Here is a 12,679-nt window from a genome sequence, read left to right as displayed (position 1 = left end):
GATTTGCCCGGTAGTAATTACAGTATTTAACTGGTCCAGGCCTCATGAATTATATCTCTAGTCTCCGAGAGGCTCCCTAAACATATAGGTTACCATTTCAGAAAGGTTTAAGACACAATGGAAAAAGCATTTTCTGTGTTCATGGACTCTATCCCTAGACTAGTTCTAAAAATTAAATTTCTAAGCATTTAGATACAGTGTTTAGCTCTGGAATTAGACTTCCTTGATTTACTAATGCTTGTGTTTGAATATTATTTTTAAAAGCTTATTATCAATATAAATATTTGCCTCCAATTAATAAGCACATACAGATGGAATCACATAGTCTTCAGAGAAAGTGAAGGGAGTTAAATTTTAAATGACTAGAACTCAAATGCTGCACAATAACTATATCTGGTAAAAAGCTTTGGAGGTGGAAAAAATGGAAAGGGGGAGGGAAATTGAAAATTATCTGCAGAAAGTTTAAACGTTGGTTTTCAAACACTTAAGACTTTCTACTCCATTAAAACTGATAATTTGACTTTCTTCATCCTTTTGCAGTTACATGAGATGAAAATACTTTGTGTTCCACAATGACCTCAATTTTATTAATGTCACTCCCTGATGCGTGCGGTTCTTAGGCTACCACTCCTCTTATTTATCATTGGCATTAGTTGATGAATCTGGTGTTGCCTAAGGAAAGCTTGTTGCCAAGAAGGATGTAGTGTGATTTTACTGTGTTTATAATCCTTAATCCTCATATATTCCCAGAGAGAATAATTTTTCCTTTTTCCAAAATCTGGGAAAATTTAGAAACTTGGAATTCTAGAGGAAAAAAGCATTAAGCCCTTAAGTGTAGATTAGCAATCACAATGACTTTGATCAGGATAAACCATAGTGGCATTGCTCGCATCAATTTTAAGATGCTTTTACTCTTCTTACACTAATTACACTGACTTCCAGAGCTAGAGTCAGGATTACTTGACTATATTGTCAAAAGAGCATGGTACTCTCTTTTACTGAGGAAGAATCCAAGTGAAGAATTATCCATACAGACACACCCATTTTAAACAAAGGAAAGCAAGCCTACTTACTAATGTATGTAATTATGCTGCTTTCCAGTGGAGAGAATTAGTTGGCACTAACAATGTCATTATGAGCACTGAGAGAAAAAGTATATATTTCAGAAAAAAAGTGAAGTAACTTGGGGCTGGCTTTTTGGGAGATGCAATACAAACTCAAGATGTGTAGTGATATAAAATTAGTCAGAAACGAGTTTATCTTTGAGTGATGTTTTGTACAAAAGCACCACCTACTGGCAAAGAATTACTTTCCTTCTCCTATTAATAAATAGATGAGCTAATGTAGAGAATAATATAAAGGAGAATTATTTGTTTCCTTAATAAGCATCTCTTTCTCTAGCTTTTATGATCTTATATAATCAAAGCAGTGTTAGCATTTATATCAAGAAAGTACACTGACTGTATATAATTTTCAAACACCTGTTTATATTTGGAGCTATTTATTTGTAGCTGATTAATTTATAGTCTATCAGTTTACTAATTTTCCAAAAGTTTTAATTAAATAAGCCTTGTTAAAATGGGGAGAGGGAACACCTGTATTTCAAAAGGATTCATAATGGTAGACTATTTTATCTTGGTTCAAAGTTACTTAGTGATTCATTTTGATGTTTGAGGAAATCGTCTTTTGATTTCTGGAATAAAGAATTTTCCTGGCTCTAAGAAAGACCATTTCACTAAAATTTAATTAAATGCTTCTGCTATGAATCACACAACTATTTAATAATGAATATGAATTAGGAGTCTGAAAATAAAAAGTGATATATCAATAAATACTTTTGCTTGCTCTTTGACATACAGATTATGTCTTCACAGGGAGGGTGACATAGAAAATTAGAAGAAAAAATTGGTGAGTTGGACAGTCTAAGCAGTTAATCTAGACAAGGTAAGGGAAAAATAATATAACCAAAATTCTGTTTCTTTAATACAGTTTTTGGAAGCTGCATTATTCACCTCTTTGCATCATCTCCCTATGTTAACTGGCCTGTATAGGTTTAGCTGTGTATCTTCCCCATGAAAGATGTAACAGTTATTGGTTATCCCTTTCTACAAACAGACTAGCTTAAATTTATCTTTTGGTGGAATTTCATTTGACACTGAAAACATACATGAAGCATTTTGAGTAGTTCTGGGGACTAAATCCACAGTAGTAAAATGCAAGTGATATCTTAGATTCAGCTTCATTATACTGTGACATAGGATATAAAGTAGAATGGCTAGTCTCTGTTAACAAAGAAGTATTTTCTTGAAAAGAAAAAAGTAGCATTAAAATAACAACTGCATATATGCTAGGTTCAGATATAAGCATGTTAGTCTACTTGAGAACAAAATATAGACACGAATAATTATAGACCTGGATAATTGTGAAATACTGTATATGTGTGGGTGGGTGATAAAGAGGTGGGTGGGGAGATAGAAGCCAGATATGCAAGTTACCCATATCAAGTCCTCTATGCAAATTTTCATCTATTACAGATGCTTTTGAATTGGGAAAACTCCTACCCTTTCCCATAATTGTTCAGAAATCAAACATGACTGGATAGTTTTATTCAAAATTTTTACTGCCTCCGCCTGGAAATTAGACTATCAAACTATATTTAACCTAACCTTTTATAAGTCATCTCTACTCAGAGTTCTCTCTCTCAGTATGTACTGAACACCCACATCAACAAAGATGATGTATGGAAATGCTTCCAGAAAACAGGTTGCCCTTTTTATAGGTGGTAGTTTAGAAAAACACTAAAACTTAGTGTTACACTACATCAAATATTAGTATTCAAAGGACTTTCATTAACTCTTGATGGCAAGTTCCTCTGTCAGCCATCTCTCTCCCTATAGCAAATCAATTTGTGTTGCTTACTTAGCTTGCTTAGATAAAATCAGATACTAGGTTTTAAAAGTATAGCTTTGAAGACTTAAAGCTCCAAAGGACAAAATGAACTTTTTTTCCATGGACAAAATATGAAGAACTCTGTTTATGGTTTTGCAATTTTGAGAAAGAATTGTGGTAACCGTCTTGGGCTGTTGGGAATATCTACTTTGGTGGAGCTGAAATATATTCCACTCTGCTATGAACATTGTCTCTAGCCAAAAGAATGTGAGCCCGCAACACAAATCTCTGTGACAACTTTGGCCTGGAAAATGTATCAATTCTTTTTAAATTGATTTACACTGTAAAGAATTAAGGATGCTCATGTGAATTACTTTACATAAGTATTGCAGCTTGGGATTTTTTTAAAAAACAGTTTAACATTTAATCGTGTGAATATGAGGTAGTCCATGTGAAAGAACCTCCTTTCAAAAAGCTACTACTCTGTGTGTGATTGTGAGAGGGAGAGAAAGAGTGTGTGTGAAGCAGAGAGAGAGAAGGGCCAACAGTGGAAGGACTGGAAGGGTCATTCCGTTGATTTGAGGGGTAAGGGAAGTGATTAAGTGCAATTAAAACTCACAGAGAAAACTAAGAGTCAAATTAAGCACAACGAAATTAAGTGTTGAAAGGAACCGGGAGCTGAACAAAATGCTTAACCTTTGGCTGTTGTAATTCAGTTCCTTTCTGTCTAAGACTGTCCCTCCTTTCTCATTTTCTGAAACCTCTATTAGAGGCAGCAGAGAATTAGATTCTTCCTTGTAATAGAAAAGAGTTTTAAAATTGTAGTACAGTTAAAATATGTAAATAAATGTGTTTATATGTAAAAATATAAATTATCAGGTACTATTGAAAACAAAAAAAAGCCACATTCAGAGAAAATAATATGGCTTTTGACATTGATAACTTTTAGGGAAATCTAGCCCTATAATGGATGAATTTTGTGAAAAAAATGGGAAATAAGCAGTTATGTTTATTTTTGACAAGAATCATGTTCAGTGGATTCCCTGCTAAGCCACAGCAGTTGATATTTTGTACAAAATATGTATACATGTACATATTTTTTAGTTGCCTGGATGGAATTATGTGCTTGGTGATAATTACCTGAAGAAGTTCCCACAGTTAATGTCTACTTGAATAGTTAACATTCCAGAGAAAATTTAAGTGTCCTAAAAAGATAAAACTCTGCGCTGATCAATATGTAATGTGTCTTCAAAGTTAACTATCTTTCAAGAAAGCTGACCAACAGTATCACGTGAATTTATCTTACTATTTAAATGAAAGGTTAGATTTTCAATGACAGTGATTAGCGGGTAGGATGAACATAAGCAAACAGTGTACGGGTGAATATTTCATAATCAGATCACTAATATATGCTAAATCACTATCATGTGAAAGCTAGTGGGTGGGGGGAGAGAGGGCACCAGCAAACATAAGAGACACAAAGTTGTGGTATAAATCAGTGACTTTTATACTAATCAGTGTTTTATTCTCACTGTCTCCTTAGACATATGGATATATAACTAGTTAACTAATACAGCTAAGTGATTAACGATAACAAATGGCTAAGCAGAAAAGTAAAAGTGGGCTAGGCAGACAGAATATTTTTAAAATATAAAAGCTTGTTATCTTTAAATATTTTATATCCTCCTGGTATTTTCTTTTGAAGATTAATTGCAATTTTGGACTTATTAAATTTACAGTCAGGCTTTCAGTTAATGTTTTAAGCTTTTTTAAAAAAATGATTTGTTTTATATGAAATAGTGTGAATTGTGAATTCAGAGCTTTTTAAAGGTTTGAACGTTTCCATAGATAAATGACAGGAGTCATTTCTATGATAAAGACATATCTGAAAACTACCACAAGGGGGCAGAAAGATACATCCTCTGACTACATAAAACAAAAATTATTTTTATATCCAAATTTAGGTAATTAGTATTATATGTACTAGTTAGTATTATATACATATATTTCTTAAAATATCTATAAGTATACAACTATACTATGAGTACATTATAAATACATGAAGCCTGTGTATCAATTGACTAGTTGTTCCTATGTGTATTAGGTTAACATTAGCATAAACTATATGGTTTATGTGAAAAAAGAAAAATTCTCAAATATCTAAGCTTATACTATAAATGCCTTCTTATGTCCCAAATGAACTGTGTGAAAACTAAATAAAAATTATATCACTGATAGAAGTGGAAACAAATGTAGCCTAAAACAATAAGGAAAGAATTTACCTCATTATTACAGAGCTCGCTGTCCTCTTAAAAAACAGGTATATAAGATTTAAGCTACTTGAAAAGTATTGATCTGAAAATTACACTTGGATTTCAATAAAGTAGAATTTTATACCCGTTAATGGGATATTGAAGCACATATTTAGAGATTGTCATTTGTTTTTCAAAATGCATTCTAAAATTATACTATAAAAAATAATATTGCTTACCCCAACTGACTGAGGGCAGATGGTGGCATGTTATGTAGGTGTTGCTGTTGCCAGCCAGTTACTGAACCAAGGTGAAGAGCGCTGGCGGTGTTAAACCCAGACAGAGATGACAGGTCTGCACTACTCAGAGAGTACTCTAGATTAAAGAATAAAACAACAAGGGAAAATATTAAATTTAGAAATTATCAAATGGTAAATAGAATAAACATTTTCAATTTCCAAAATATTCTATTAGGATTATTGTTATTATAGATATTTTTAATTTTGAGGGGAGGGGAGATAAAGCATCAGCGATAATTCTAATTTAAAAGGAATATACTATAAACCAAAAATAAGTATTCCACGAATGCTCTGAAGTAGCATAGTCTGCAATTCTAGTTTATTAGAACTACAATCTAGTGTAAAGGTATGTACATATTTGATGATGTAGAAATGTTAAACAATCCTGAGAAAGTGAGCTTTTTATTACATCAAAGAAACAGCTCAATTTTCTTGAAAGTGTGTTTCTATTTTGAACTCAGGTTGCATAAATAAAACTTTCAGTCAGTTAAGAAAGAAAAATGTGGATATTCACTTTGTCTTAGTAAAGAATGGGTAATGCTGCAGTGCTGTGGACAGCGCAGGCCCTAAATAAAGCTTCCTAATAGAGTAAAAGATAACTTTTTCATCTTGCTTTTCAATAAAAAGTATTTAGTGTACTAATTGCACATGACAAAGCTACTCACCGGTACCATATGTTGTTGAAATGGCTGATGGATATCCTCCCATTCCTTGTCCTGGTAAAGTAGGAGTTGCTACGGAAACCACTGGGGTAGCCAATGACTGAGCCGACTGGGAGTTATTTATCCTTTGATTCTTTTAAAGTAAATAAAAAGACATTACTGATGAATTTTTTAAAAGTTAAAAATATTAGATTTCAGTATTAGTTTTGCACATAAAGAGATAACTTGGTACAAATCTCATGAAATTAATCATTTAACATGTGTCTCTATGAACTCTGCCAACCCTATCATTTACAATCCTTCAAGAGACCAGTTGTTGCCATAGTAACCCATTACATCAGTATCTCCTAGGCAACTGAACTAGTAACAAGTACCATAGCTTTATTATGGGTAAAAACAGACTATGTTGAAAACTGATGAAATATGTATACTGTACTTCCATTGTTTCAGTTTTCATTCAAATGCAAATTAAAAAAAATTAAAATCAACCATGGTAGTTTTTATGTTCAGTTCTACATACAGCAGAGAGCAAATGAGTAGGGGCTCATGTTATATTTTGACCAGCAGGTGGTGCTGTGACCACTTTGTTCAGATTCTTCTAAACTTCCCTCAAACTAGATGGCAAAGCAGCTAATGCGAATATTTAACTCATTACAGTAAAGAGATAAAAGATCCACCACATAAACTTAAAATCACGAGACTTTAATTCCCAGAAGAAGAAATATTTTAGTTTTATGTAGTGAAAGAATACTTTTGTTTGAATTTTACTATAAATTGTCCTAAAATATTGAAAACAGAAAAAATATTGAAACAAAAAAAAAAACCTGACATTCTTTTCACCTGTGAGTGATGCCAGAAATTAATGGTATTTAAACATAATCAATGTTGACATACTGTGGTAACTTCCAATATCTTCCAATTTTATCAAAGCTACCACCTCTACCTAAAAGTAGCTTTGCACATGCCATTTGAGGGAAGCGCTCTCACCACTTACCAAAAGCAGGTCGACATCCTCAGACTGAGAGCATGCGGAAGGAGTTTTATTAATTAGTGTCCGTAAATATTTATAATTGGGCAAAATCTTTTCAACAAAAGGAAAAGCATCTTCCGATAGACACAACAGTTTAAACAGTTTTAAAACCCAGACTCCAAAGATAACTCCTTACAAAGACATTCTTTGTTTCCCTTAATGAGCTGTTTGTCTCAAATGTGAAGACAATCTACCCGGTTTTCAGCCCAGGTCAGTGTCTCAATGTTCATTATTTCATCACTTCATTTTGAAGGAAAAAAAAAGACTGTGCTTTGAAACCTCACTTGCTGGAGGAAGGGGAGCTACACACCTGGCTGCCAGAGAGGGACCTAACTGACCCATCACAGATTCCCTGGGACAGCATCAGTTTTAAGGGACCTGGAATAAATCTGTTGATAGAGATGGCCTGCCATGCACGGCCCACACTGCTTGGCTGTAGCCCTGTAGGAGGTTATATTTATTAGACCCAGTTTTTTTCTGAAGGGAATGTTGCATATTATGTGATGTTTTTGGTTGATATTCAAAATTAATCTGCACTGTGCCATAATAAACTAATCAGCTCACAGGACTGTTTTACCCTGAAGCTTGCCACAGAGCAGAGAAAGAAAAAAAAATGTGTTTGCAGAATGATCTAAATTTGTCTACCGAATCTTGGTTTTAAACGTTCTTGCTCTTAAGCAAAGCTAATTTGTAGAACACTGATGTAAGTCTCTTTGTTGTTGAATTTGGTCCCATAACATTATCTTCATCTTAGGCATGCAGAACCAGAAGAAAGAAAAATGACAGAGTCTGGGGATATAATCTCTATTTAAAATTTCTTATTTATTTATCTTTCTTAGAGGTGCTACAATTCTTTTTTGATGTAAAATATAACCTTTGTTCCTAAAATGCCTAGGATTTTAATTTGCTTTTGAGAGAGAGCTATTTTCATGAAGTACATGTATGGAAAGATGAAATGAGGCAGTGTGCAGGCATGCAATGTATTAGATATCATCATTGCAATACATCTAAGAAAGGATTTGCTAATTAACAGGAGAAAGTTCATTTAGAAATTGTGGAAAGTATTTTCTCATTGTTAGCATGTTGAGGACATAAATATTGTAAAAATACTATGTTATGAAGTACCTCATTACCTATTATTACTCTGCTTATGGGACGTAGAGATTGACCGATGGTAGTGTCTGATTTTTTTCCAACTATAAATTGAAAGCCTTAAAAGAAAATGTTTTTCTTATCCTAGAACATCAGCCTAGTGAAGTTCACCAGATATATATATATTTTTTTACACGGAAAAGGGAAATGCAAACCAGTTACCAGAAATAATAGCTAAATACAAGCAAGGCTCTGTCAATGGCACTGGTGTGTTAATTTTCTGGGAGAATGTTAAGTAATTCATCAAGTTAGACAAATACAAAAACAGCAAAACATATACAAAACATTATCAATATTTATTTAAAATGTAGTTTTGTATTACCACTGATGGCATCGTATTCTTGCTGCCTGGTGGAATAAGAACTCGGAGATCTGGTTTACGGTTATTCATTCCTAAATTCATTGGGGGAGGAGATTTTGCTTGCATATTCTTGTTCAAGTTACCAGGTGAGACCAGCAGACCTGGTGAGTTTCGGGGATTGCCATACCCGTTCCCTGTTAACAAAAAACAATAAAGCATTTAGGAAGAAATCTAGGTCAAATATGTTTCCGAAGAATACACAACATGAGAATAAAAACAAAAGCTTAATGGTAAGACATACATTGCAAAACCATAGGATGACTGATTTGACCTCCATGGGACAAGTAACCCAATTAATTATTCAATAGTCCTCTGAAGGAAGATTAAAAACTTTTTATGAGAAGAGAGCCAATATACATCAACTTGCTCAGAAGTCAGCATATACTTTTTTTCCTATCAAAAATATTCAGGAAGAAAGTCAGACAGTAGTTCAGGGTCTAAGAAAAGCACAGAACTGGTCTTGCGCTTTAATTGACTAGCTTGGCGGAGGCCTGGCTGGCGTGACTCACTCTTTCAGTTCACTGGTTTGGGTTTTATTTTGTGTGTCTGTGTGTCCTTAAATGAAGAAAGGGCATACCAGCAAGACTGTAATTTCTAGGACATGCAGGAGGAGGGGAAGCCGCTTACACATTTTGCTGTTCAGTTCCGCTTTTCTCTGAGTGAATTCTCTCTATGGTTTTTCTTCCATCTGCTTTGCCCTCCTTACTAAGTTCAGTGTACAACCCTTGCTTTCCTCCTCACACAGAACTTCAGAAAGCAAGACTCCTTCCCTGGAGCTGAAATGAAGTGATGATGCCTCCGCTAAAGTGCTGATTCACCAAGGCACAGGAATAGCCATTGAACTGGAAGACTGAAAGGGTTTTCTTAGGTCTCTGATGTTCAGTATCCTACTAACAGAAAAGTGGGTATCCCAAGGTCTGCATTTTTCATATTTCAAAATATGACCAAGAGAGCTAGGGAGGAGTTGATTACAAATGCCAGCAGAGCTGGCATGACAGTGGACTCAGAAAGACATCTGCTGATTTCCTCCACTGCCTCTGAAGGGAGAATAAGAGAACTCAGCTACCTGATTCAACAATCCTTGCTAGAAACTAGACAGTTGTTTTCTGAAGCTTTCTAAAGCAGACAGTTAAACCTCATTGTTATTGCCATCATTACAAAACACAAGTATCTATTACCCCTGCATGAGTGAGATTGTGTGCTACCCAGTGAGGATGCAAAGACAAGGCCCCAGGCTTGAAAAGCTCTGAAATCTCTTTGTGGTAATCCAATACGTACTCATGGAAAACATAAAGACCAATACAAGGCAGCGTAGGGTGAGGTGCCTGCAGAGTAATCCAGATTAAGTGTTATTGAGTTCCCGGGAGAGAAGAGGTGATCCAATAAAAGATTCACGGAAGAGGCAGGAATTGATGAGGGCCTTAAAGAAAGGCCATAGGAAGATATGTTAGGCTTGTGACTAGGCAGTAGGAAAGGGCTGAGGTAGGAGTTTAAAGAGCATGGTAAGGGGCACTGAGAGGAACCTGTTTAGAAGGGGACCCGTGAAAAGAGAGGGGTGTCAGAGGCTCTGGAGGGATACAGGGGTTGGGCTGTGGAGATCTCAAATTCCAGGCTAAAAGTCCTTGGGTTTATATGGTGGAAATGAAAGTTTCAGAGTAGAGGTATGACACAGACCTCTAAGTGGTCAGAAAGATCTACTGGCATTGGTATACTCAGGAATTAGTAAGGCCTGCTAGTGTGGACCAGTCTGGAGACTACTTTGATGGTCTGAGATAGAGGCCATGAGGAACTGGGAAGGCAGAGCAAAGGTATATTTCAGGAGATATTTATGGGAACATCTTTAGAAGCAAAATATATTTGAGGCACACTGTATAAAGCAGATTTGTTCTTCATATCCCATTCATTTACCTGTCTCATTTTATGCATGAATAAACAGGCTGAATATATAACAAATAACTACAAGATTAAGTCTGTCAATTGGATTATGAATAAAATTATCCCAGTTCCTGGGGCAAAAAAACAAAAATAAAGCAAACTGGACATCCCCAAAACGTGTGTTAAGTGACAGAAGTCACTTAAGAAATGTTGGTTGAATCTGAATATCAATTCCCTTCTATAAGAAAACTTCTGGAAAATTAGCCAAATTCTCTAAAGCTAGATAAATATGACAAACCCCAAAATTTTCTTTACAGTAAATTCGAACAGTATTCCATGGCAAAAGCTGTTACATAAAACAATGCATTTACTTTCTCTCACTAGAAGAAAAAAACAAACAAAAGAGAGTATGTTCACTTAAAAAAAAAATGCTTGACAAAATGGAGTGCTTAGAGGAGTTTTATATTTAATATGTCATCCTGAATCATTTTTGTGAATATGTTATGAACTTAGTTTGAATTAATAGATTCTATGGGATAAAAAGAGAATAAGAACATCAAGGTCAATTCTGCTCTATACTTTGCTGTCAGCTGAAGGTCAGATGGACACACTGAAGACATATGTCACTTATCTATTAAGCCTGTGTGAGATCTGGTTTATATAAACAATCAAATGGAAAATTAGCTGGGTAATTTCAAAAGAAGGGGGAGAAAAAAGTCTGTTAAGCAGTGCAATGAAGCTTGAATAGATCAGAAGAAACTAAAACCCCAGCTCGGTAGATGCCGATACTGGTTTGCATGGAGGAGTTATTTTGCTAAAAGGAAGTAAAACCGCTTCGTGAAATGTGTTGTCCTGTGATATGACAAGCACTGGGCCAGTGTGCGAAAATGGAAATGCTTCACGGAGGCCTTGAGAAAAGTTTTTTTTTTTTTTTTAGCATTTTCTACAGTAAACTCTCTGAGAAATTCCAACAAAGCCTATATCTTTTTGCCCACATTTTAAACAGTGATTCAGGGCAGCAGTAGGGGAAAAAAAAGTAAACATACATTGTAGCTTTTCATTCAATAAATACCTCAAAACTAAAAAAATTGATTTTAAAAGCCTTCTATTTTTCTCTTGGAATATTTCCTGTTATTTGGAAATTACGCCATTTTAGAAGATTAGTCACATATTTTAAGGTGTTTACATATTGAAATGTAAAATATTTTGAACCATGATGACACTTCTTACATTCATATTTTTAGAGCATCAAGTTATTTTTAAGAACAAATAAATTCTGCTTTTTGCTAGTGAATTTCTGCTGTTTTTAGCATATTGTGCCAGCTAGCATTTTGGAGCCGTATAATAACCATTTCTGTTTCCAGCCACCAAATTGTTATTCTTTGGGCATAATATAGATTCAGGAATGCAAGACTGTGGATCCTAAACCAGTGATATAGAAACCTATGATTTGAAAATCAATGATGAATACATGCGTGTGGTTTACTGCTAAGAAGAGCCTGCATTTAAACCGGCTGGGAAACCACAGCCTCCTCCTCACTCAGAACGCTGCGGCCTGTGTTGAGCCTGTTGTCCCACCTTAAGATAAATTCACCAAAGAGAATGGTCGCATTTAAATTCAGGGGTCCGGGAGGTGGGAAACACCACCTCTCAACAACCTTCTAATATACGGATTCAACCTTTTTTCATGCTATGTTTTAAAATTACCCTCTGCCTGGACAATTATCAATTTAGACGTGACTGTATGCAGATGTCACATTCCTCTGACCACTTAAAGGCACAAAAATTATAAAGCAGGAGTGAATGGATTTCCTGATTATAGATTATAAGAAAATGAAGAACAGACCAACTTTAGAGTCAGTTTGTTTTATAGTTTCATTTGATTAAAAATATTGTTTTACATAAAAATAACAAATTTAAGCATATATGAGTTAACTTACATAAAGGATTAGAGAATCTACCTCTTCTGGTTACAAGTTTGTATATACTCATATTAAAGTTAGTGTCAATACATAGAACTTGAATGTGGTGTTAGGAGAAAAACATTTTTCTCCCCAGTTAACTTGCAAACACTTGCTGCATTTTTTTTTTATTGACTCCTATTTTAAGAAGTTGTAAATTCAAAGAACATATTCCTGGCTTAAGATATTATGAGGAAG

At 34.7% G+C, this 12,679-nt stretch overlaps 1 protein-coding gene across 30 annotated transcripts in view; it reads right to left on the bottom strand.

Moving 5' to 3' along the window:
- Positions 1-12,679, bottom strand: part of MEF2C (myocyte enhancer factor 2C) — a 170,480-nt gene that overhangs the window by 4,863 nt on the left and 152,938 nt on the right. For 16 of the 30 annotated variants that reach the window (XM_055112222.1, XM_055112218.1, XM_055112213.1 and 13 more), the window contains 3 exons: positions 8,607-8,779; positions 6,106-6,235; positions 5,381-5,516 (listed from right to left, as the gene is read on the bottom strand). In XM_055112222.1, the coding sequence (XP_054968197.1) occupies positions 5,381-5,516; positions 6,106-6,235; positions 8,607-8,779 (439 nt within the window). Of the gene's footprint in view, positions 1-5,380; positions 5,517-6,105; positions 6,236-7,096; positions 7,121-8,606; positions 8,780-12,679 lie in introns of all 30 variants that reach the window. The other 14 variants (XM_034959812.3, XM_034959815.3, XM_057302262.1 and 11 more) reach the window with 1 other exon arrangement.

Source organism: Pan paniscus, chromosome 4 (genome assembly GCF_029289425.2).
Source record: "Pan paniscus chromosome 4, NHGRI_mPanPan1-v2.0_pri, whole genome shotgun sequence".
Classification (NCBI taxonomy): domain Eukaryota; kingdom Metazoa; phylum Chordata; class Mammalia; order Primates; family Hominidae; genus Pan; species Pan paniscus.
This window is presented reverse-complemented; position numbering and strand designations above follow the sequence as displayed.